Source organism: Neopelma chrysocephalum, unplaced genomic scaffold (genome assembly GCF_003984885.1).
Source record: "Neopelma chrysocephalum unplaced genomic scaffold, ASM398488v2 Primary Assembly neopelma1_286, whole genome shotgun sequence".
In the NCBI taxonomy this organism is placed as follows: Eukaryota; Metazoa; Chordata; class Aves; order Passeriformes; family Pipridae; genus Neopelma; species Neopelma chrysocephalum.
Genome location: NW_020897948.1, coordinates 791,836 through 817,502, shown reverse-complemented (window position 1 = coordinate 817,502; position 25,667 = coordinate 791,836). Strand labels below are relative to the sequence as shown.

Here is a 25,667-nt window from a genome sequence, read left to right as displayed (position 1 = left end):
CCAGGCAGTGGGTGGAGGAGGATTCAGTATGGACACACTCCCAGCCTTGGAGGAGCTGCAGTGGTGGGGAAGGGACCCCCTTCCAACTGCTGGGGATGGGGACACTGGAGAGATGCCTGAAAGGGGAGCAGGCTGAGACTGGCTTGCAGAAGCCAAACGAACCTATTCTTATTCCTATTTATTTAGTTACTAACTGGCAGTGGCCATTATGCCCTCAGGCCACTGAAGGCACAACCAAAACCTTACCACTGCCACAGCAAAGGAAGGTTTACATCTCCTTGTGTTGAGAAGCACTGAGCTGATGGAGCTGCTCATGCAGGGAAGAGTGGAGGGTATTAGCTGGCTCATTAGAGGATGAGAAAGTAGGACACACCTCTCAGGTGACTTCCCCAGAGCCAAACAGCCCAGCACTCCACATGCTCTGTCTCCCAAAACAACAGATGTCCAGGAGAGATTAGGGCAGTAGAAAGATTTTTCAGACCTGGCAGCCAAACAGCCAAGAGTGTGTGCCAAGCTGAGAGAGGCCAGTGTTTTTGCGGGGATAATGAATTTTCACAAGCTTGGAGCCATGAAAAGAAACCACCTCTTCCATCTTCCAGTTATTTTCCTGTTTTTTTTAGGTCAACTTCCAAAAGTTGACCTAGGGAGGAAAATGAAATATTTCAGGTCAGGTCTGCCCCAGCTATGGCCCCAGTTCTGGCCCCGTGCTGACCAGCTGTGCTGCCCAGCAGCCTCAGCCCCTCCTGATACCTGTGCAGGTGCTGCTGGAGCCAGGAGCAGGGAGAGACACCAGTGCCAGGTGAGCCTGGCCACCTTCACCCGCAAACACCAAACCAAATCTGCTGTTCCACAGAGGGGAACTCGGTCCTCAGCTCTCAGCCCCAGAGGGGCTGAGCAACCCACGTCGGAAGGTTATGGGAGAGCAGAGACATCGCTCAGTGGCAATGTCACCGCGTCTCTTGCTGATGGTCCCCCTGGGGTTGGACCCCCCTTGCCCCCTGGTCACGGGTGACATGTCACATGCGAGCCCCCTTGCTACAGGCTGCTTTCAATCAGCGGCGACACACAGTCTCTTGGGAAGCTCTTCCAGCCTTCTGGAGGCAGGACTAAGAAATCTTGGATCCAGCTCCCCTAGCGGCTTGGCCCGGACCGCGAACGCCCCGGGACCGGGGCTGCTGTCCCCGCTGTGGGTCAGGGGCTAAGGGCAGCTCAGCCCCGGGCCGGCCCTCCCCCAGCGCTGCCGCCCCTGAGACCCCGCGGGAAGAGCCGCCCTCGGGCCCGGCCCCTTCCGGCGGCCACGCCCGGCCCGGCGCGGAGCGGCTCCGTTGGACCGGCGCGGTGGGTCCGGTGGGCACCGGCCCGGCGATGGCGGTGCCGGCGGAGGCGGTGCCGGGCCGGCAGCGGGCCTTGGCCGCCGGCTCGCCCGTGGACTACATGAGCATCACCAGCTTCCCGCGGCTGCCCGAGGAGGAGCCGGGCGGCGCGGCCGAGAGCGGCCTCCGTGCCCGCAAGGAGGAGGACGCGTTCCTGGGCGAGCAGGACACGGGTGAGGGGCGGCGGCAGCGCCCGCCCGCGGCCCCCGGGCCCCTCCAACCTCCCTGACCCCGCGCACCGGGCGGGGCTCCCCGGGCTCCCTGTGCCGCGGTCCTGCGGTCACCCTGCGGGGGCGGGCCGGGAGCGGCGGGCGCGGAAGGCAGCCAGAGATTCAGGGGTTCGGCACCGAGCATCCCAGGGCAGCCTGGAGTGAGCTCTCTCACAGCCAGCTTGGCCTTCCAGTCTGGACCTCTCGGGTATGGCCTCCTGGGATGCTCCTTGGGCATCCCTCCATCTGAGATGCTCTTTCATCATCCCTCCACCTGGGATGCTCCTTGGGCATCTCTTCACTGGTGGTCGGCTGGAATAAAGTCAGGTGATCCTTTAATCCATGAGAAGACCCTCTGCCTGTTTTTAACTGATTGCTTCCTCCTCTATAGTTGAGAGAAACATTTCTCCCCCATGTCGTGTTTCTCCCATCAGAATTGCCCTTCGTCCCCCGGGGTTGCTTTGCAGTTCAGCTGTCAATGTCCAACTCCCCAGGCCCACGTTCGCACCCGTTGCCCTCTGCCCTGTCCCACTGTGCCCACAGGTGAAGCTCCCATTGCCCGTTTTTGCCCTGTGCCCTCCGGTGCCGTCGGGATAAAGCCACTGCATACAGGTGTGCGGGAACAGCTCTTCTGGGAGCACTAGGCCTCTTGTCTCACACCCAGAATTCGATATGGTTTTGGCTGTGCTGGTGCCCACAGATGGGGTGGCTGGAGGGGCTCCTACTCTCCTGACGTGGAAACACACTTGTCCAACACCGTGTTGCAGGAGGTAGCTGTCCTTCTCCGTGGCTCAGAGCCCGTGGGCAGCTCTGCTCTCTGCTGTCCCCTCTGCAGCAGCTCCAGAGCTGAGGTGCCCCCGGTTCCCAAAAGCGTTGGTTCCCCTGTGAAGCCACATCTCCTTCACAGCCCCCACGAAAGCCAAATGGGGTTTGGTGGCTTGTCTTTCAAAGGGTGGACATTGGTGGTGGGATGGGCACCTGCACATTGGCTGTGCAGGCTGCTCCTGGCCCCCAGTGCTCCCTACTGAGCCCTTCCAGCTACTCCTGTCCCCAAACCATGGCCCTGCTGTCCCCATACAGCACCAGTGGTCACAGAGACTAAGTGACTAGGGCCACATGAGATGTCTGTGGTGGAGAACGAAGGTGCTTCTGTGTGGTAGCAAGGCTGTGGCCTGCCCTCTCCTATGGTTGCTCCCTGGTGTTCATGTCCCCTCATGCTGGGCTGGCCTGGCCTGTCACCAGACCTACAGGAGCAGAGCAGAGGGCCGGTGTCCTAGAGGGACTAGGCAGAGGAGCCCAGCTCACTCCTTGCTGTTGCCCCACTGGTGGGGCTGGGGCCTCACTTGGAGGTGCCATGGGCTGTATGTGACATCCCTCCCCAATGGCATCCCCTGCTAGGCCTGTCGTGGCCCCCACCCAAGGCCACCAGCCAGTCCTCCCACTCTGCCCACACGCTGCAGGCCCGACTCACTTAGACCTGACAAGCTGGTGAGGGGCTCAGTGAGTGCTCAGAGGCACAGTATGGGAAAGCTGAGCATTTCCTCCTTGCAGTCCTAAACCACCACAGCATGAATGAGATTAAATTCACACTGAGGGGATTCCCTGGCTGTGGGGAGTTTGCTCCTGGTTGCAGCATCACTGAAACTAAAACTATTTCCCTTCCTGTCCCCAGAAGAGCTGCACCCAGGAAGTCTTGTTAATGTCACAGCAAGGACTGGGCTGGCTGTCCCCATGGTGACACCACCTGCCAGAGCAGACAGAGAGGCAGGCGGAGCGATGGGGAATGCGGGCTTTCGGGCTCACTCCCTTCTCCCTTTCCAAACCCAGGAAACATCTCCTGTGTGGAGGGACAAGCTTCTCATCTTGTCTTTTCCACTTGGTGCTCCTCTTTTTCCCACCACAGGTGTGCGGGGCACTGCAGCCCATGAAAAGATTCATCCAGGAGCCCTGGATGGTGCCCTGAGCCGCTTGGTCCTTTCAGTGCCTGGCAGGGATGGGCACGTCCTCACAGCTGCCCCAGCAGCTCCGTGTGCCCAGCAGTGATGGGGGACAGGCAGGGCATGCTCAGGTGTCCTCCTGGCCGTGAAGGTGGCAGCTGACACTCGCAGAGATTCAAGGCACCTTTCAGAGCAAAAAAGAGACTTTTTCATCCTGATGAGCTGTGTTTCCTGCCCAGCAAGCCCCTGCCCCACTGCTTTGCCATCTTGGAGCCAGGCGTTGGGGCGAGTGGCTTCATTTCCCAGTGGGCCTCATCTGCCAGAGGAAGCAAGGAATTAAAGCAGAGTCCTTCCTGCCGTCGGGAGCGGGTGAATGTCCTGAGGCCTCCAGTTTGCAGGTTTGCTCCTCCCTGCCCTCACCTTGCCATGCTTCCCTAGAGGTATTTTCTGTGCCCAGGCCACATTTTGCTTTGCCTCTGTTTTGTTCAGGTGCTTTAGCTGAAGCACAGCTCCGCATAAAGCTGCTGGATTTTTTTTTATATCTTAATTTCCTTTTCTTCAGTCCTGCTGCATTTCAGAGACCTCTTTGCAAGTCAGTGCTAAGGACCCCTTCAAGTGGAGCAGTAACTGTGGGCCCATCGCCGAAGACTGATGAGTGGACTGAAATGGAGCAAAATTCAGGGGGGTTTTGTCCCTCTTAATCTCTAGGGAAGTCAGTTTGGAATAACTAGACCTAAACCAAGGGATCAGTAAAATGACCGAAAGCAGCATCTGAGCCAGAAAGGCTCTTGAGAGCTGTGATCAACAGGGAAGGTGATAGCCATGCTGGAAGGGGCTCCGTGTAATATTAGTGCTGGGTAAACACTGCAATAAGAGTCCTGAGTTGCTCAATAACTCACACTTGTTTTCTCCCTGCTGCCCACAAAGACCCAGACTCCTTCCTGAAGTCTGCGCGTCTCCAGCGCCTGCCCTCATCCTCCTCGGAGATGGGAAGCCAGGACGTGTCCCCTCTCCAGGAGACCAGCAAGGACCCTTTCTCTGGAGATTGCAGCTGCCGGCAGGATGGGCTGACTGTCATCATCACTGCCTGCCTGACCTTCGCCACGGGCGTCACGGTGGCCCTCATCATGCAGATCTATTTTGGGGACCCTCAGGTAAGACAAAACGTTGTCTTTACAGTTGGGCTTTGGCTCCGAAAATAGGAGAAGCTCCCTAACTTTCCTCCTGTCCACAGTTTGGTGGGGTGAGCGCTGGTGAGCCACAGCCAGTGTCAGCAAGGCCCTGGGTGCTGAGTCTCTACCCCAAATTGTCTCAAAAACTTTTTCCTGCACCTGGAGGTTGTGCTTGGAGAGCCAAGCTGGGCTCAGTGCCTGCCCCGTGGCCAGGGTGTGGGAGGCTGTTTGAGGGTGCTGCTGGGGGGGAACAGACAGCCCCACTGCCGTGACTCCAGCTGAGGTTTGAGCCTGGTGTGAGTGCTTTCCAAAAACAGTCCTTATTTAGACAGTAGGCATCTTGTCCACTTGGAGAGAGTTTTATGGATTATGGGCATAAATGCCCAGGTTCACCTCTGGAAGATCCATCCAGGACCAAGCAGGGAAATAACTGAAAACAGAAGTGAACCTTCTGCTAATGTGTCCCACAGCTCAGTGCTCGACTGCATAGCAAAGGCAGCATGGCCATGGGCTTGGATCTTCCTGCAGAATATCTGCCAAGTACTGCAGCCTGGGAAGGGTCATGGGCAGCCAGTAATTGCCATCACCTTTGTACCACTGGGTTAAAATCAAGCTTTTAAAACATCCTGTGACTGCATTAGCACTGGTGCTGGTACCAGGGAAGGATGAGAGCAAATCATGGTACTAAGGGGGACGCTGCATTCTTTGTAGCTATATTCCCATTCCCAGTGACCACCTCCTGCAACGCAGTGACAGCACCCATTGGTCACCCATTGCTCTTGAGGATTAGTCTGACCTTGCTCTGGGGTTGTGGGAGACGGAGTTGTGGCTTCCCCAGCTTAGCACGTCTGCTGTTGTAAGTTGTTTGAGCTGATGGCGTGGCTACACGCAGCTGCCCCAGAGCAGTGGTGTGCCAAGGGACATATGACTCCCACCAGCATTTGGAGGCACCTTAAAATGCAGATCAGCCACGACCTTTGCACTGGCCTCAGGCTTCAGGTCCCACATTGCTGGGTGAAGATCTGAGCTGCACTGGCACCGCTCCCCGGGCACAACCGCTCTGCTCTTCCGGCAGCTCTTCCACCGCGGCGCCGTGGTGACGGACGCGGCGCCCTGCACGGCGCTGGGCACGGAGGTGCTGGGCAGGCAGGGCTCCTCGGTGGACGCGGCCATCGCCTCAGCCCTCTGCGCAGGCATCGTCAACCCCCACACCTCAGGGCTTGGAGGGTAAGTGTCGGTCACTCACCCTGTGCTGTCACCTGCAGTTGTCCTCAAGGAAGTGGTTTCATAGAATCCCAGAATGGGAAGGGACCTTAAAGCTCTTCTCATTCCATCCCTCTGCTGTGGGCAGGGACACCTTTCACTAGACCAAGTTCAACCAAGTTCCAAGCCCTGTTCAACCTGGCCTTGAACACTTCCAAGGATGGGGCAGCCACAGCTTCTCTGGGCAACTAACTTGTGAAAAGTCCCTCTCAGCTGAGAAATGCCTTCATGGCAGCACGAGATCCAGTGTGTAGTACTAGTTCTCTGACATCAGGTGGTGGATGTGTCCTTGTCTGCACAGGGACAGGGACCCTTCCTGTGCACCTTGTTGACAGTGAAGGACAGAGACCCCCAGGGAGGGGAAAGTTCTGTCTGCCATAGTGGCTGCCAGGAAGCCCCAGGCTCAAGAGGGCTAACAAGCCCCACTGTGAGTGTGCCAGGAGCTGGCAATGCCCCAGGCTCAGTCCCAGTGCTTTCAGAGCCTGAGTTCTCCCCTCCATAAGCTGTGCTCCTGAGATCGGGGTCCGATACCAGCTCTAAGCAGCTGCCAGGGAGGCATGGCAGTGAGGGATGGCCTTCTTCCAGACCTCATCCCCAGGGTGGCATCCACATGAGCCTTATGCTCCTGGCTCTGCAGGAGGGCTCAGCAGTGTTGCATAAACCACAGCCATCTAATACCTGCTCCAGCTGCACCACCCATTGCTGGTGTAAACAAACACTCTCTTTTGTTGCAAAACTGTTCATATTAGAAAGAAAATCCCAGATTGTCCCCACCTGGCAGTGGAACAGAGCCAGTAGCTCCCTGGCCAGGCTGGCAGGGACTGATCCAGCCTCACCAAGCTCAGCACAGGGCTGCCTGCATCCCACACTGGCTCTGTCCTGGTGTGTGCTCTGGGAAGGGACACCAGCATTCCCCACACCAGCTGGGGCTGGTGACCTGCCACAGTGACTGTCACGCTGGGACTGGCCCTGGCCCCAGTGGCACACGCACTCTTCATTTGGGCTCTACGGCAGCAGCTGCTGCAGGAACAGCCGGTGCCATGCCCTGACCCCCCTCTCGCTGCAGGGGTGGGGTGATGCTGATCCACGACATCCGGAAGAACAGGAGCTGGGTGATTGACTTCCGTGAGGTGGCTCCCCTGGGCATCCCTTTGGAAGGGGACCTGCAGCAGGACACCAAGGTGAGGACCAGTGTCCCACAGCCACCCCTTCAGGGCTGCTGTCTCCAGCTCTCCTCCCTGCAACCCTCAGGCTGGGGGCAGATGCCCAGCAAAGCAACAGGAGGCCTCTCACCATCAGAGTTCCTGGGCCTTACAGACATGGGGAATACAAGGAAAATATTGCCTTATCAGCCCCAAAATGCCTGCAGGGCTTGGGGAGTGGAGAGGCATGTCCCTCTGGTAGGGGAGAACCAGGAGAACAAGAGCTCCAAGAAGGAGCATAATCCCAGCTCATCCTGCTGAGTTATTTCTCCTGACCAAACTGGGTTGAGAACAGGATTGAATTTGACTCTTTCCTTCCAAAACCTTTTATTCCCTAATTGTGTTGTTACAGACCTCTTCCTCTCTTGTAACTATGCAGATAGTTCCAAAGCGAGCATGACTTGCATCTCCTCATGCTATGTCCTCATGGAAAGGAGACTATTCTTCCTTTTTGTCCTTCCTCTTTTACAGCCAGGTCTGCTCGTAGGGGTGCCAGGCATGATACAAGGGATGCACCAGGCACATCAGTTACATGGCAGGTAAGACACGAGGCTGGCACAGGCTGTGCCCTGGGGTCCCCACTGAGGAGCTGGGAGCACACAAGGCCTTGCCATCAGATAATGTTCTCAGCCACCAGTCAAAACCATTAGCTGAGGGGTACTTGGAGGCTTGTGTTGAAAAAGATGTTCATTTTTTGATACTTAATGTACAAAAGAAAGAATTTGCTTGGTCAGGTTTTCTGCAAAGTGAAATTCTGGCTAACAAGACAGATAATAAACGTTCTCTTGGACACAGGCACAGCACATTTCCATGCTTGTCTGTGTATTTTTATTCTCTCCTTAGCTGGATCTGAGGAACTATGGCTGCCCTTAGTGCCCTGTTGGGATAGAGAGGGAGGGATCCAGATGACTTGCTCAGGGCCAGAGCCTGGCTTCAGATTTTGCTCCTGAGATGCCCCTTCCCCCATCCACGTACTGCCATTCCTCTCTGGTGCACATCCTGGAGCACTGAGATGATCCTGTTAAGAAGAAACAATCACTTAAAGCTCAGTGCTCCTTTTGGCCACTGCTGTCCCCACAGCCTGGTCTTTTAAGAGCCCCTGACCATAGAGCTGAGCCCTGCACTTGCTCCCCACCACCCTGCCCCACTGCACCCCCAAGGCACGTTTCTCCTTGTCCTTTGGCAGACTCCCGTGGTCCGAGCTGCTGGACCTCGCAGCTGGTGTTGCCCAGAATGGTTTTAATGTCACACACGATTTGGGTGAGTACCTGATGGGAAGCCAAGGGTGACTGCTCAGCACAGGGCAGCCCACTGGCCACTGCGCTGGGGTGTGAGGCAGCTGGGGATGTAGGTGGTTATTCATGGGAAATCAAGGCTCTTTGGACCTGGAGATGGATGATGTTGGGAGCTGAGCAATACATAAGCCATGGTCAGAGCATGGTGGCAGCAAAACTGGAGCCCTTTGCAATGGCTGGTCAGGGCCAGGTCAGAGCAGCCCACACTGGGCAGCACCCAGGGTCAGGCAGGGAAGGGCACTGAGGCTTCTTTGTGTTTCCTTTGCAGCTCCAATGGATCCATGATCCAGCCTCCCTCTAGTTTTGCAATAGGGCCAGAGGCAGCAGCAAGCCCCCAACATCCCCAGTGGGTGCACAGTGACTCCAGGTCCCCTGCACCTTCCTGATCCCTGCTGTCTCTGGATGTCTTTCCCCTTCTCACCTGCAGCCAAAGCCCTGAGCGAGCTGAAGGACCTGAACTACTCTGAGCGATTCCGGGAGCTGTTCCTGCCGGACGGGCAGCCCCTCCTGCCTGGCACGTTTGTCCGGCGCCTGGATCTCGCGGCTGTCCTGGAGCTGGTGGGGGCAGAAGGGGTGTCAGCCTTCTACAGCGGAAACTTGACCCAGGAGATGATCTCTGAGGTGAGCCAGGACTGCCCCTGTCTCCTACCGGGCTGGGGCTGCCACCTGCTATGTCACCTGCCCAAGGAGAAAAGCCAAGTGTCAGCACAATGATGAGGACAGATGCATGGAACCTCCTTTTTCTTTTCTGTCCCCGTCCCTGCAGTGCTGTAAGTGACACACAGGCCATTCCCACAGCCCTCAGAAGTGAAACTTCCAATTCCTCTATAACCAGGAGAGACTGTTTTTTTGAAGGAAAAAATATTGATTTGAAGACCCCTCTGGGCTGTGTTAGTTTAAGTGGCAATCCCTTTTCCCCCAGAATTAGAGGTGCCCCACTGATGAGAAGCAAGTTGTTGTTGTTGTCGTTAATGGGACTATAAGATAAAGACTCTAGGAAGATGGTTTAAAAATAAAACTGAGCCATGTGAACAGAGGATTAGACAGGCTTGGTCCCACGTGGGGTTGCCCTAGTTTAACTCCTGTTGTTAGATGTGCTCTGGAAAAAATATCAGTGACAAACAAAGTACTTATTCTGTTAAAAAAAAAACACCATAACTTTTATACCTGTGTGGCTGCAGTCAGAGTGGTTGGCAGCACTGTTTTTTCCAACCGCCATGGTTCAAGTGATGCATCTTCAGTATCTGGTGAGTAATCTGGAATGGGTTCACTCCACTCAAGCCTTAGAGATTTGTGAGCTCTGTGTTTGGAAATATACAGTTCACCTGGACCACAGCAGAGGTGAAGGATGAGGAACAGGAAAAGTCCCAAACTTGTAAGCATCTCCTCAGCTAAACCTTGCTTTGTCACATTTCCCTGACCTGGGGCTGCTGCAGGGAAACACAAATTCTCTATGGAGGAGCAAGGCCTAGGGTTGCCACACCAAAGACCCTGGCAAGCTCTGGGATTCAGCACACAATTCCAGCTTTGGCTGCAGAGCAAAGTGCTGGCTTCCCACAGCACAGGGAAGACATCCATGTGGTGAAATCAAGCACTGCTCCAAAATGCCCCACCCTTTGCTTCCAGGCACAGGTGCAAAAAAGTGCTCTCTGGGGAATTTGAGATGGTGTCTGCAGCGTGTGGCTGACCAGGGCTTCTCCCCTTTCTGTGCCATCCTGCTCCTCCTGCCCTGGTCTCCAAGGAAGCAGCTCTTGGCACAGGCACCGGTGGCTCAGCACAGCCCTTGGGTTCAACCGGCCTTTTCCCTGGGAAGGAAATGGGGACCTCAAGTAGGAGAGACATCTTTAGCCACTTTGGGTTGGTTTGACATGCTGGCTCCGCAACATGCCCTGCATTAGCTTTCCTTGTCCAGTGATTCATCCAGTTCTGCCAGAGAAGGAGTTTTGCTGCTGAGTAAGCTGGCTAGGTTAGAGATCAGAGCACACACAGGTGCTTTGTTTCTACCTTTTTTTGAATGAGAATCCAAAGGACTTACAGCAGCAACTCACCCCAGCAGAACATCTAACCAGGCTGTGTGGCTGGGTGGAAGAAAGGAGTTGGCCCGTTAGCACCTGTACACTGACAGTGTCACCTCCTTCGGGGCAGGTTAAGATCAGCAGAGTGCAACTCATAGAATCATGGAATCACAGAATATCCTGAATTGGAAGTGACCTACAAGGATCATTGAGTCCAACTCTTGGCTCTGCACAGGACACCCCAACAATTCCACCATGTGCCTGAGAACGTTGTCCAAATGTTCCATAAGCTCTGGCAGGGTTGGGGCTGTGACCACTGCCCTGGGGAGCCTGTTTCCAGTGTCTGACCATCCTCTGATGGTCCTACCTCATCTCCATCATGACTCAACAACAGAAGACCTGCAGTGGAGGGAGTCGCCCATCTTTACCATGTTCATGAAAATTAACAACCCTGGTAAATTGTACCTCTAGGAGAGTCTTACAGGAGGACCAAGGCTACAGCAGACCCACGGTCACCTGAAATAATTTCAAATAGAGTGGCAATTGTGATTTTTTTAATTGAGATTTCTAGTGATGGCCACCTGCTACACCCAGGTTCCTTCTCTCCTGGATGTATATATCACTCTAAACCTTAACACACTCGTGCTTGCCACCCAGGGCAGAGAAGACTGCAGGGCAGTGCCAGTCCCCATCTTCCTGGGCAGGCAGAACGTCTTCAAAGCACCCCTGAGGTGGGTGAGCTGCAGAGCCTTCCCACAGTGGTCAATGGTGAGCCAGGCCAACAAGGCCATGAAAGCATAGATTTGCAGGTTATCCCAAGGAACGTGGCACTTGGCTTGGGAATCTCAATGGTGTTTGTTTGACAGTGAGGGGTGAGTCCCTCTGGCCCAGCATGAGGAGCATAGAGAGCCTTGACCCAGCCTGCTCAGTGTGTGCTGCTTTACTCTCATGCAGGTCCACAACTATGGTGGAGTCTTGGTGGAGGAAGACTTCAGCAATTACAGTGTCACAGTGGAGGATCCCATCCACACAGTCTATCGAGGTAAACTCTGACCCATTGTCATCCAACTCCAGGTAAATGTTTGCTTCACCTGGCAAGAGGTGCCAACAGTATTTAACAAGAGCTGAAGTTAAAGCTGTGCTGAGGTGTCTGCAGAAAGTCCTTCTACGCAGCTTCCTGCTCTTATCTGCTGACAGTGATGCATCATGGGTTCAGGAGGTTTTCAGCACTTTGAAATGTTTTTTCCCATGATAGTGACCAATGGTATTTTGATAGTGTTAAAGTGTGAAGGTGCAACATGGTCCATCTGGATGCAATGTCTGCATGAGAAGCTGGATCATAGGCCAGCAGCTCCATCTGAAGACAGTTCCCAAACTTGAGCTACAAGGGAGAAAAGCTGACTTTATGCAAGACATTTCTAAAATGTCTTTCTTTTCTAGCAATGCCTGTATTTACTCTCCTTATAACTGTAATGTTGCAAACCTGTTTTATATGCAGCCTTTCAGTACTTAAGGGGGCTTATAAAAACAGGGAACGTGACTTTTAACATGGGCAGATAGTGACAGGAGAATGGGGATGGTTTCCAACTAAAAGAGGAGAGGTATAGGAGCAATTCTGTAATTAGGAAGCAATTCTTCCCTATGAAGTTGGTGAGGCCCTGGCACAGGTTTCCCAGAGAAGCTCTGGCTGCCCCATCTCTGGAAGTGTCCCAAGGCCAGGTTGGAACTGGGCTTGGGGCAACCTGGTCTAGTGGAAGGAGTCCCTGCCCATGGCAGGGGGTTGGTGTTGAATGAACTTTAGGGTCCCTTCCTTTCCAACCCAAACCATTTCATGATTCTATCTCTATTTTTCCATACTCAGTCCAGAAACCAAAAGCCAACCAATAAGAGCTGAATCTCAGACGTTAAAAAAGCATTCCTATTTGGGCTTCTTTAATCCTTCATAAAGAGCAAGATACAACAGGAATGTTCTGAAAAATCCTTCTCAAATCATGTCGCTTTCTGTTATTTCCCCTTGAATCTGGAAAGATTTCCCTGTCCTCAAGGACACTAGCTCAGAGAGTGCTCTAACTGGACAGTATCTGACAAAAGCAGCTTCATTCCTCTCTTCTTCCCTCCACAGGTCACCTTGTTTTCAGCCCCCCACCTCCACATGCAGGTCCTGCACTGATCACAGCACTGAACATCCTCGAGGGCTTTAACATCACAAGTAAAGGATCCAGGGGGAATAACTTGCACTGGATAGCAGAGGTAAGAAGAGGTTCAATAATTGGGTGAATTGTTTGTGCTGCTAGAGAAAAATTTATTTATTCCTTGATTGTACAGCAACGTTCATAGGCAATTCCCCCAGGAGAGCGAGCAAATAGACTGCTAAGGTGTAAAACTGAGTGGTGCTGCTGTCTCAGGGAGGTGCAGTGGCTGGAGCCTCCTGCTCAGCTGAGCTCTTTCTTGCTCAGGCAGAGCTTTTCCAGAACAAACTGCGGCTTTTGCCCATATGCAGTCACCTCTTCAGAATGACCCCACAGCACCTCAGGGTAGTCCCATCTAGTTCCTTCACCTCTTAGCTCCAATGGCCCTGGCCATTTCAGAGCACCTAAAGGCACTGCAAGGAGTGCTGCAAGCAAAAGCCTATACGAGGTGATGACAAGGAGAACTGACCCAATACTTCATATTTTAAGAAAATATTTACATTTTCACCCACCTCATGATCTCTGTGGTCCAGAATTTTTCCAGTATTTAGGACTGTCAGCCCTACCAAAACATTGTAGCTTCCCAGGAGGTCAAGCAATTGCTTTGGCACTTGCTCTGTAAGCAGAATTATGCTCTGAGATGCTTCACAGATCCCCAGCTGGGCTTTATGAGTTGGGAATTTCAGTCAAGGATTTAACCACATCCTTGTAGCAGGCAGGACAGCAGGTGCTTGGAATTTATTATTTCTCAGCAAAAAGGCAACAGCTGGAGGTGTTTGTCTCAGTTTAACGAGACAGAAATGTTTCGTTAGGAGGGCAGGATATGGGAAAAACAACCAAGCTCCTCCCTCTGAGTAATTATAACTTTGAAATTAAGGGGCTTCAGTCGAAAGGTGTGGAAAAGAAAAATAACAGCTATTTATTAAAGAAAAAAATATTTATAGGTAACACAAGAAAAAAACAAGCAGCAATCCCGTAACCAACTCCCACCAAAGCAGTTACCACCGCTGCCGGCAGGGGGCGCTGTTGGACGCGGGGGGCGGTGTCGCTCCGTGGCCGGCAGGGGGCGCTGTGCGGCTCTGGGCGCGGGTCCCACACGGAGGCGGCTGAGGGGGTCCAGGGAGCGGGAAAGGGAAAGGAAAGGAAAGGAAGGGAAGGGAAGGGAAGGGAAGGGAAAGGGAAGGGGCGGCTTCCCGCCGTGGACTCACGCTGGCAAAGGCTGGCTCCGGCTGTGGGTTCCCTTCCTCGTCAAAAGGTGCTGGCTGCTGCCGTCAGGGGAAAACAAAAAAAGAGGAGGGGAAGGGCGGCCCTTCCCCCACGGGCTCCCCCACACTGGCTTTTCGATGAATTCGAGGCAAATCCAGGCAGTAGAGCAGAGCAGAGTGCGGGGACTCGGGTGCGAAACGGGGTCTTCCACGAGGACAGAAGAAAACCAGCCGCCCGTCCGAGCAGACGAGCTCCGACCCCGAACCCACCCCGAGAGCCGCAGAGAAACCGAGACCCTCCCCCCGAGGAATAGAAAGGAGGAGGAAAAAAAAAAATCCACCAAACCTGAGTTCTTCCTTCTCCCGCCCTCAGGTAGAGGGAAACAAGAGTCCTGCTCCTTGCAGAGAGAAAGTCGTTCGCGTCTCGATAGGGCGCTCGTTCAGGTCTGAGCCAGCGAACAATAAAGCCTGAACCTTACTGCACCCCAGCCGGGTTGGTGTGGGAAAAATTCACCGGAGGCTGAAAATGTAAAAGAAAAACTATAAGAGTGTTACACACTGCCAGGCCTTTGCAGAGGCACAGAAGTTTTACTCACCTGGACTATTTTGAGCTCTCTTCAGGAAGCTTTGGGTGAGTCTATTTGCTCTGCATTTGCACCAGGCCAAGAGTTTCACCTGTTGGTTATCCTGGAACACCAACCTCCAGATCAAAGGCAGTCACTTCAGGAGATGTGTAACTCTGGTTACTTGGGGTCACACAGCTGAACATGTGGCTGAGGCTCAGTGCTAGGCCAGCACCAAGTATCCAGCCCTGGAACAGCCAGGACCAAGATGTCCTCAATCTGTGCCTGAGGGGTGAACATGCTCTGCGTATTTCAGTGGAGCTCTCCCTTGGCCATCAAGCCCTTCTACATCCCTGTATGGTGTGATGGTCTGGAGACTGCTGCATGGAAACACCACCTTCTCCAGAAGTTAACCATGTTCTACACTCTACACCAGTAGATAACTGAGGAGAAGCTGTTGCTTTGTGGCACATTCCGAACCACAGTCACACCCTGCTGTCTGCCTGCAGGGGAGTGGACTGTCTTGAATCTTGAAAGACCTGCAAGCTGAAAGTCAAGTGTGTTTCTGCTCAGCACAGGCTGGCTCCCTTGATGAGCCTCGCTCCTTGTGGCTCTCCTATGGCTATGATGTAATCCTAGGGCTGGATAAACTGTGTCTTTTGAAATTGTATCTTCCCATATTTAATCAACTGGCTTAGGCAGGATTTTGCATGTTTGAGAAACCAGATCCCTTCTTCCTTTCACACCACCATTTCCCAAAGTGTGCTGGGACTAATGCTTTCTGCTCAGACACTTTGAATGGCTTACAACTAGGAGCTGGGTAGCAGCTGGTGAGCAGAACAGCTCATTTCTACTCGGCACTGGTGCTGTGCCAGCAGAGCTGGCATCCAGAGGCCATAGTGAGCCTAGGACCCACTGTCCCACTGGGATTCAGTCTGGTCTCTGCTGTTGTGGTGACCACTTGGGAATGGAAATAGAAAGTAAATGGCATCCTGGTGACCTGTCTGCCAGCTGGCAGTGAAGCTGAACCACTGGGCTGGGTGTCAGCTCCTGCCAAGTATGTTCCATTTGTGGCTTCCCACTGACAGAGGACAGGGTTAGATGGGATGTTTGGAAGAAATTCTTGGCTGTGACGGTGGTGAGGCCCTGGCACAGGTTGGCCAGAGAAGCTGTGGCTGCCCCATCCCTGGAAGTGTTCAAGGCCAGATTGGACAGGGCTTGGAGCAACCTGGTCTAGTGGAAGGTGTCCCTGTCCATGGCAGGAGTTGGAACCAGATGATCTTTAAGGTCCCTTCCATCCAAACCCATCTGTGATTCTGTGACTGTACAAACACTTCTGGATACTCTCAGCTCCCACAGCACGTTTTGCCTTCCCTTCCATTCCCTCCTCTCCGGTCTCTTCCCCTCCCTCTCCTTTCCCTCTCCCCCTGCCCTCACCTTCTGCTCTCCTCCTTCCCTCTTCTCTTTTCTTTCTTTTCTTTCTTTAGACGTTAAAAGTAGCCCTGAGTCTAGCGAGCAACCTGGGAGACCCATCTGGTGACACGTCCATCACTCACACAGCAGAAGGGATGGTGAGGTAGGTCTGAGGTGACTGGCACAGTGACAGTTGCAAGATGTGTGGTTGATATCATTTCTGGGTTTGCTGTGCCATGAGCTTTTTCTGGTTTACTCAGGAAAGGTCAGTCTTTGAGTGCCCTCCCAGGGATCACTCTTCCACAAAGAGATCACAGCTGATACCCCAGGGCTCTGGGGATGGGTCACAGGATGTCCTCACACAGAGGTTTGCTGCATCCAGCTTGAACCTGAGGGTTCCTTCCACTTCCTCACACCTGTAAACATTCCCTCTCAGTGGGTCCGACAAACAGCCAGGATCATGGGCATAGGCATGGCCAGAAAAGCTATTTCTGCCTCTCCCTGCCCCACCGTAGTGGTTGGTGCCTTGCAGAACACCCAGATGTGTGGGAGAGACCAGGCCTGGGGTTTCAGCCTAGCCTCCCACCTCAGAGCCAGGTTTAGCCATGGTTGGTGGCCAGAGCTGGTCCTGACTTGCCCTCTTCCTGAGTGCTAACGTTCAGCTGGGAGTGCCACCTTGTCCTTTGGGGGTGGATTTACTTCTGATGAGGGTAAACACAGGTAGACAGAGCCTTTGAAGGTCCACGGCATTGCCCCTCTGTGCACACTGAGCCATCTTGTCTCCTTCTATGGGGTGAACCAAAGGAGCTCCTGTCCCAGTGCAGCCCCTCAGGGAACACTGCAGTACACACTGTGTACTGCAGAGAGACCAGGAGATGTCCAGCTTCCCAGGCTCATGGCTTGCTTCCTTCTCTCCCTCCCTCCTTGCTGAAGTAAATCAGAAGCTAATTCCCTGCGCCAGCTGATTAATGACTCCCAGTTCTTCCCGTCCAACCTCCGCATCCCTCAATTCTCTGTGGAGAGCGGCCCCGCTGCCAGCCAGGTCCTTGTCATGGGGCCTGACGACTTCATCGTCACAGTTGTGAGGTAAAGGATTTACTTCTTCCCTCCACAGGGTGCTCGGGGGGTGGGAGCAGGGAGAAGAAAGCGGGTTCAACAGGACAGGATGGGACCAGCCCTGGAGCAGCTTGGCTGTTCTGTCCCAGTTAGTCCTGCAACAGAGCAGTGGGGTGGAGATGTGTGGGGTGGTGCTGCTCTGCCCTGTGCAATCCTGTAGCCTTCTCACAGTGAAACAGGGCTGGAGGGGCCTGAATCTGCTGGGGAAGAAGTGATGGCCAAATTTGAGGATGATGTGGGCATGGAGGCAGATCCATCACATCAAGGGGAATCCTTAAACACAGGGAGGGACAGAGCTGCTATGGCCCACATGGTTCCTACTCCTAAGTACATGGAAACTGTTACTCCTCACATCTAACCAGTCCTAAAGAACCACCAAAGAGTCTCTATCAAGCCAAGATGGGATGGAAAGTTGGAGCCCTAAAAGCCTCAAGGTGTACAAAAATCTCTGGGATGGTTTTTACAAGACTTCTTTGTGTTTCTTTTCAGTTCTTTGAATCGTCCCTTTGGCAGTGGAATCATAACACCCTCTGGAATCCTCCTCAACAGCCAGATGTTGGACTTCTCCTGGCAAAATAAAACAATGAACCACTCCATTTCCAGGCCGGTAATGAATGACATGACAAATTCTTTATTTGGGCTACCTGCATCTTTTTTTTTTTTCAATTTTATTCTCATCTTCACAACAGGGAACCTATTTAATGCCTTACTGATAACTGAGAGACAATAGTCTGTAGAAAGCTGCTGTTTTTCACTACATGAGTACTGAAAGAGGAAACAGAAGGCTCCATGTGTATCAGTTAGTTATCATTACAAGGCAATTTTATCAAGCGATAGTTACCTATTTTCCCGGCAGTCCAGATGTACTTTAAGCAACTGTGTGCACTTAATGAATTCATGAATTTTTGCTCTGCAGGTTAAAATGTAACATATAGCAGCAAAAAAATCTTCAGGTCTTGGAACAAAACAGTTATAGACTGCACTGGTGGCTTTCAGTGCTGCCTTGTGTATTGTAAAACCATCCCACTTTGCTGGGCTGGCACTTTCAAAGTGGGTGACTGGTTCCATGTTCCCTCTGTAAGAGTCAGCTTGTTGACATTTTTGGGGTGTCTTTTCTTCAATTGCAGCAAAATCTCATTCAGCCTCGGAAACGGCCCCTGTCCTTCCTGCTGCCCACCATTGTGAGGCCTTCTGAGGGCATGTGTGGGACGTACCTGTGTCTGGGGGCCAACAACGGGGAGAGAGCCTTGAGCAGCATCGTCCAGGTCAGTGCTGTGTCCTCTTAGAGTAGCTGCTGAGCTCAAGGCTGAGTAGGGTCCTCCCACAGTGCAGCCTTTCCCTTCCTAATTGTCCCAGGCTGTGCCGAAACTGGTGGCCACAGGACTGCCAGATCAATCTTTGATGCCACCATTTCCACACTTCTGGTGTTTCAAATCTCTAAGAGCCACCAGTTTACTTCTCTTGTACCTTTCCTGGTGGCACCACTCATAGTTGTAGAGGAGAAGCATTTTGGCAAAATCTGTAATGGTTTTTGTCATTCGTATCTGTTCAAAGCTCATCTTAAGGATCATTAGGAAAAAAAGGAACACTTTGTATTCAGAGAGTTGCGGGAAACTGGCACCCTTTAGCTCTTTTCCTTATGAAAAGTTCCTTTTAGTGCATTCCTGACTGAATTCCTCCCTGCTCAACACTTGCTATAAATTGGGCAGCTCCTCTTAATTTATGATTTGTAATGAGGTGAAGTACTTGCCAATAGCTTGATTGCATGTACAACATTTTATTTAGCTAAAAAGAAAGGCACAAGAACAGCTCCCAGTTTCCTTACCTTTTAGAAAGCATTATTCAGAGCAAAACCAAAGCCAAGCATCGCTTCCTGGTGCTTTGTTTGGAGAAGGCACATGCTGAGCTTTTGGCTGTAAGAAACACTTATTTACAGATTACGTCATGTTCCAGACACACAACTCTGCTAGTTTGGCAGGAACTATGTGACAAAAAGCCCATGCAATCCTGAAAATTTCCTACTTTTCCACCAACAACATACAGGCCCTATTTCAAGCACCTCTTAGTGTGTGCATGCAGTTTGGTAAATGGTTGAAAATCTTCTTTGCCTGCTGCATCTGCAGATGTTGGAGCCACCAAATTGTGGGATGCTTAGGAAGCTGGCCTCTCCTATTCTTGCCTTTTTTTTTTTTTGTTATTGAGGGTATTTTGTTCTCTTGTAGGTTTTGGTAAATGTTTTAACATTTCACAAGAATCTGAGTGAAAGTTTGTCACTTGGTCGACTTCACCCACAGCTTCAGTCCAACACCTTGCAGGTCGACAGTGAGTATGGACAGTGGGTGGGGTGCAGCCTACAAATCCAGTGTATTTAGGAAAAGGGTAGGATTTTCTTGGCATACTGCTATGGAAGTGCCTCAGCCCAGAGCACAGCTCACTGTGTTCTAGGGATCCCATGGCTGTAGAGGGTTTTAGGGAAGACAAAAAGCAGAATCCAGCTTCTTCAAAGCCTGGAGCCCTTGCTAAGCTATGCCTTCTCCATCCTGGAAATGCTCCCTGGCTTGTCCAATACAACCAGTCCGAGCTCTTTCAGGTGCTTCTCCCCAGCCCTCCCTCCATCCCTACTCCCTCCTGGTAGCAGCCTTGTCCTGTCCTTAAAACCTTTTGGCAATCTGATGCCACTGAGGATACCCAAATAAACACCAGACAGGTTCTGAAAGCTTCCTACACTTTGTTACCACTGCCATAAATTATATTCCTTCACTTTCCAGCCCATGTCCCTTAATTCCAGCAACTGGGGAGAAGACAATGCTTATGGCAAGGTTTGTGGCTTGACAGTGCTGGAAGTGCAGCATCAGTGCTGGCACTCTGAGACTGCACTGTCAGCTCTTGTCCTTGATATTGCAAGTCTTGGTCTATTTGATGTTTTTCACACAGCCTGGTACCAATCAGAGCAAACCATAAGTGAAATTTGGTTCTCATTTCACACCACATAGCCAAAGTTTCTGGGCTTTCCCATTTTAGAGGAAAATCTAAAAGGGGTCTGTCTAGTGTGACCTGCAGAATTGAAAACTAGGATGTAATTAAAACAAATTCAAAACTTCAGAAGATCCTAATTTGTGGGTTTGGACATTTTTACATCAATAAGATACATGTTAAGACACATGTGCAATGTATAGAGCTTAAATACCAGTGGAGATTCTGTGTGCCTGCTCGGTTTTGTCCATCTGGATCCCCAGCTCCATGACCTCAGGCACTTCTATTCATACAGAAATTACAAACCATCAAATTAACAAAATAGAAGCAGAAGAGCAGCAGCCTAAGGCAGATGCCTGGAAGATTAAGAAATATGTGCAGGGCAAGTTGGAAGGATTAGCAAACAGTTTATCATTTGACAACTTGTTTTACTGTCATTTGGTTTCAGCTGCCTTGCATTTTATTTTGACTAAAAATTGTTAATATTCTTATTTGTAACTCAGAGTGGGCATTGCCTCCTGTTCTCTAAGAATAACTACATTTGTTGCCAACAACGTATTTACCCCTTTTTCCAAAGAAGAGAATCTTCCACATCCTTAAATGGTTTTTTAGATCCTGTCACACCCCATGGCACAAAGCAGTGCCCTTGGCTTGCCCAGCTGGAACCTTCTGAAGGGGCTGCAGGCAGGTTCCCCCCCACACCAGATCCCAGCAGGGTTAGACAGAGCTTTGCATCACAGGCAACACTGACTGCAGTTACAAACTCCCCTTTTAAAATCCCTACAGGTGAGTTTCCTGAAGAAGATATAGAATTTCTTGTAGCCAGGGGCCACCAGGTGGATAAAGTCCCAGTGGTCTCCCTAGTTCACGGAGCCAGGAGAACCAACAGTTTCATCATTGGCCTGAAGGACCCCAGGAGTGCAGATGCTGCTGGAGCCACAATATTGTAGCACCTTCCAGGTGACCTGTTGTCTGAACAAGGCTGACACACACCAACCCAAGTGATGTGCATGTTCTGAAGTGGCCTCTTCTCCAGCCCTGGGGGAGCCCCACCCAGACGTTCTGCACTCACCACCCCGGGCGGCACCAGGCAAGTCAGCAGCACCAACTGCAGCTCCCTGCTCTTGTTTTTTATTTTTATTTTTCATTTATTTGCATTGCAAGCAGCCCAGTCCTTGTTACAGGAATGCCAGGAGCACACTTTTCTTTTGGGAGAATCTTGCCAATAATTTCAGTCTTTCCAAAGCCAAGTTCTAGAACATTAGCAAAGGAAAAAACAGTCGATGATGATGCTGTTATCTTCACTTCCCTATATTTCCCAGAGCAATGGTTTTCAACAGCTCTAACAAATTCTTCCTCTAACAACTTGTACACCCCCCAATGGTTTTCTTACAGAGGTTCAGCCTCCTCCGTGGTGAATTTGAGCTTAGTGGTAATGGACTTAATTTTCTTAGACACCTTTTAGAGATATTCTAGCAGTACTCCACAGACTTGTGAAAAACCACACACCACGAATTGCAAACCACATGGAGAGCATTTGGGTATGTTCAGGGCCTTCCTTCCACTGCCTTATCTCAGTCTACTCTGAAAGCCTAAATCGGGTCATTCCTACAGAGAAGCTTGGGATTTTCTGCTGACTGAATTCATGGCAGTACTCTAGCTCCATGTTTTTGTACTGGTGAGTCTATTGGAACAGCTGAAGAGAGTGAGAGAAAATGTACAAACCAACCCAAACACTACTGAGATCATTTTCTGTCTGCAGCATGTAGTGAAAATACAAGAATGCTTCTGCATTTCATGTCTGAAATCAAGTGAAGAAAGAACACCCCAGCTGACAGCTGCACCACTTCAGTCAGCCCATGTTTGGACATTTCCTGTTCTTTTTACTGGCAACTTAGAGACACCTGGCACTAAAAAATTCCTGAGTTTGATAATTTTCTGCGGTCTAAAATTTGTTGATTTCCTTCATGGTGCAAATGCATCTATGGCCACTGTACATATTATATATGTATGTCTGCTTATAGTCCTCTTGCTCCTTGATTTGATGATCACACCATTCACACTCAACCTTCCTCCCAAGGGTCCCTGTGACACCCATCTGTTTGTAACTCACCCTCTGACACTTGTGGCCATTGGACATGGGGAGCAGGCGGGTCATTTTGGGTCAGTTGTGGCCCCATGGCAGATAAATCAGGCTGATCATTCCTGCCACCCGCCAGCTGCCGATCTCAAAACATCCTACGAGAAGCCTCACGTGTGGGGCTGAGCAAGGACAGAGGTGTTTTCATGCTCTGCTGAAGAGCAGCCACCCCTGAGAGGAGCCTGGCAGCGCCAGCCGATGGCAACACCAGCGCTGTTTGCTGTTCCAGATCCCCTCAGCTGGGACGGGGGTGCAGCACCTCAGAACGTTGTCTTTGGCACATTGTGTTCTGTGTCACCAAGAAGAGACTTTCTTCACCACAGGGACACCAAATCTATTTATTTTTCTGTCGTCAGCACTAGAGTTGGTCACTGCCCGAACGCTTTACATGTCTTGTAGCAGACCTTTTCAGGCTCCACAGGAAGGGAAGGAGGCAGTTCTGTGTGTTGAACCTCACTGGGGTAGATCTGGGTGTTTCTGGTCTGTCCCAGACCAGATCTTCCCCTCCGGCACAGAGATTCACTGTGCTCAGCTGCAAAATACCTGATCAATTGTCACAGCAATACTTTGCATGAAATATCACAAAACACTTTGAAAGATGAAATTCCTCCTTATTAACTGAATTCACCAACTTCTGATGCTGGAAACTGTGTATATGTTTGGCAGTAAAAGACTTTGGTCTTGATTCAAAAGGGCATTCACATGCCCCAAGGTACAATTTCACAGCAATTATTCATAATCTTAAAATAAAGCATGTTCCAAAGTGCTCTGCTGGATCATGGCCTATGTTGCAAAAAAGAGAAAATTGAAAACAATTGGAAGATGGCACTTAGGTCACCAGGTCATGGCTAAGATAAGTAAAGGTATTGTGAATTATTTCCCATTTTCTCTGTTTAAAAGCAGCATCAGTATAGCACAGATGTATTTGATATGGAAACCCTTAATCTGCTAATTGGCCCAGTGTCCGTGGTACTTGAGCCCATCTGTTGTGATGAGACTTGATGAATTTAATGTGAGGTACCAAGAAATACCTGATGTTTTCTTCACTGCAGGTAAGATGGACATTGTGAAACACAGGGCTATATTCCAGAGATGTGTGTGTGCAGAGTCCCTGTGCTGATTTCAGCCAGGCCCTTGCAGGCATGTGACAGCTCTGAAGCAGAATTTGTGCTGAAACTTTGACATGGAATTGTCAGCAGCTCAGAACACAAAATACAAAGGGGCTAATAAAAACAATAAAGGAAGAAAATAAACACAAACTAAATAAATTTTAAAAAATAGATGCCTTTGCCAAATATGACAATATATCATCTGGAACATGATCAGCTTGTCTCTGCCCAGGCTCACATTGCTCCTCATTGATGCACACTGGTTTTACGTGGGGATAAACTGGAGCCAGGCTCTGCCACTGAGTGTGAGCAGTTTATCAGTGTTTCTCACGAGGGCTGGATGCCCCTCACGAGCACAGGTAACAAACTGCCTTGCTGGCTGTAGGTGCTGCTGCTCTCCCGTGTGCATCGAGCACTGATGGCTGGGGGTGAAAGCCCGAAGGGGGGACGAGGCAGAAGCCAGTGCTGCCGTCCTGCAGCTGGGGGGCCGAGCCTGCTCTGGCCCTTGGCTGTGCTATTTTGTTCCCATCACTGTCCCATTCGCTGCCCAGGAATGGAGAGGAGCTGGAGCCCACCTTGCTCCCACCACTCTGGATGGGGCAGGTGCTGCTGGGACTGTCAGGGTGGTCAGTCACACTGTTGGTGCCACTCAGGCTCCCCCACTGCCCCTGGGCACAGGGACCTGCTGAAGAGCAGCCCTGGGCACACAGGGCATTCCTGCCCTCCAGCAGCGTGTCCTGCTCCATCTCTCGGGGGACTGGGGACTGTTAGGGGCAGATGAAGGCAGAGAGCTGCTGCTGTAGGTGGGGCAACAGGTTCTGGTCCCCAGGCTCCAGGGATGATGACCAGCGTTCTGCAGCCCTGCCAGCGTCTCTCTGAGGGTCCTTCAGCTGGAGCAGCAAGTCTGAAAGTGCCCATTCAGCGTCAGCTGTTCAGCTGCTGCTGGAGGAGCTCAGACCCTCCAGGTGCCGACCGGGTCCCTCTGGCTGGACCATCTGAGAGCCTCCTTCTGCCTGCTGCCCAACCCAACAGGACTGACCCCGGACACTGGCTGGAGAGAAAGGGGAGTCAGGCCTCAGTAAACACCATGAGAGGAAAGCTGCATCTCTTTTATGAACATCAAAAACACCGAGAGTTTTGTAAGGTTTTGCAAAGAATCAGGTGGAGTGGGAAGAGCTCCTGTAGCACCCAGGTGTTTTCAGCAGTTTTGGAAACTTCTTCTAAACTTCAGTGATGGAAATCTGCACCTAGCCAGAGAAAGGAGAGCTCTGACAGGCAGAGCTGGTTTTGGAGAGGCAGGGAAACATCTAAAAGTGGAGCACACCTGTGCAGAGGGCAGATGGAGTAGGACTACCAGAGCACTGACACATACTGTCCACAAAGGGCTCTCCGGTGGCCACAGCATTTTCAGGTGCAGATTGTCCTGTCAGAGCTGACCCTGCTGCCTGAGGGAGCATCCCATGTGACAACAGTTCCTGAGCAGCCATGGACCTTCACCCACCAGGACTGTTCCCGGCACAGCTGGGGCTCCATATCCTTGGAGTGGAGGAGGAGAGGATGACTCCTGTGCACCCCCATCCTGTCTATCACATTTGTGTCCAATTGCCCACCTATCTCTTTCTCACCACACTCACAGTTCAACAAAATCCCAGGTCAAAAGTGACTGTGACCACAAGGCAACAGATCCCCATTCCTTCTCTCTAAGTGAGCATTGTATCAGTGTTAGAGGAGAAATTATTTTGTTCAAGTAATTGTATAATATTTATGTTTGGAAAAATCTAAAGCTGGTTATGAGTCTACCTAATTTTCCTGTATAATACCTGTCCTTTGAAAATACTGTCATATGAAATGCGTGTAAATAAAACCACAATTTTGATTGCCATGGTATTAAATGCATTTCTGTTCTGTTGTGGACAATGAAGCAGCTCAGACAGCTGTCTCTGCTGCAGGTAGCCGTCCTCTGCAGGTGACGTGGTATTACTATGTATCGTTGGTTTTGCAGCAAAGCTTCAGCATCCAAAACAATTTGAGGGGCTGCTCGTGGAGGAGTTCCACAAACAGAATGACAGGACAGATTTAGCTCCAAAAGTCACAGAATCACAGAATGGTTTAGGTTGGGAGGGATATTAAGGATCATTCAGTTCCAACATCCTCTGCCATGGGCAGGGACACCTTCCACTAGAGCAGGTTGTTCCAAGCCCTGGCCAACATGGCCATGAACACTTCCAGGGATGGGGCAGCCACAGCTCCTCCTGGGTTGGTTATGGTGTATAGAGGCTGGGCAAGATCCAGGAATATCCAAGTTCTCCAGTGTGGATCCAGGCTGTGCAATAAGCTCAGCTCTGGAGATCAGCCTGAAGCCCAGCTCGCTGCAGGACATGCCTGCGTGGGTGGGCAGCAGGACACCAGGGTGGCAGTGCTGGAGCTGTCCCATGTTTCTCTCTTTCCCCTCCATGTCATGTTATTCCCTTCTCCCCCTGCCAGCTGACTCTC

General features: G+C 51.5%; 1 protein-coding gene across 1 annotated transcript; it reads left to right on the top strand.

Moving 5' to 3' along the window:
• The first annotated feature begins 1,355 nt into the window (after window positions 1-1,355).
• On the top strand, window positions 1,356-25,057 carry GGT7 (gamma-glutamyltransferase 7). The gene is made up of 15 exons (XM_027704716.1): window positions 1,356-1,546; window positions 4,447-4,673; window positions 5,767-5,918; window positions 7,021-7,135; window positions 7,628-7,695; window positions 8,343-8,416; window positions 8,879-9,072; window positions 11,421-11,508; window positions 12,589-12,716; window positions 15,911-15,999; window positions 16,770-16,922; window positions 17,442-17,559; window positions 18,080-18,217; window positions 19,175-19,274; window positions 20,712-25,057. The coding sequence occupies exons 1-15, from the start codon at window positions 1,366-1,368 to the stop codon at window positions 20,873-20,875; spliced, it is 1,989 nt and encodes a 662-aa protein (XP_027560517.1). The 5' UTR covers window positions 1,356-1,365; the 3' UTR covers window positions 20,876-25,057.
• The last annotated feature ends 610 nt before the right edge of the window (window positions 25,058-25,667 follow it).

Excerpts from the sequence above, each read along its gene's own strand:
- GGT7 (XM_027704716.1), top strand. The coding sequence starts at position 1,366 with ATGGCGGTGCCGGCGGAGGCGGTGCCGGGCCGGCAGCGGGCCTTGGCC. Across the intron at positions 5,919-7,020 it reads CACACCTCAGGGCTTGGAGG|GGGTGGGGTGATGCTGATCC; the intron begins GTAAGTGTCGGT and ends CTCTCGCTGCAG. Across the intron at positions 16,923-17,441 it reads TTCATCGTCACAGTTGTGAG|TTCTTTGAATCGTCCCTTTG; the intron begins GTAAAGGATTTA and ends GTTTCTTTTCAG.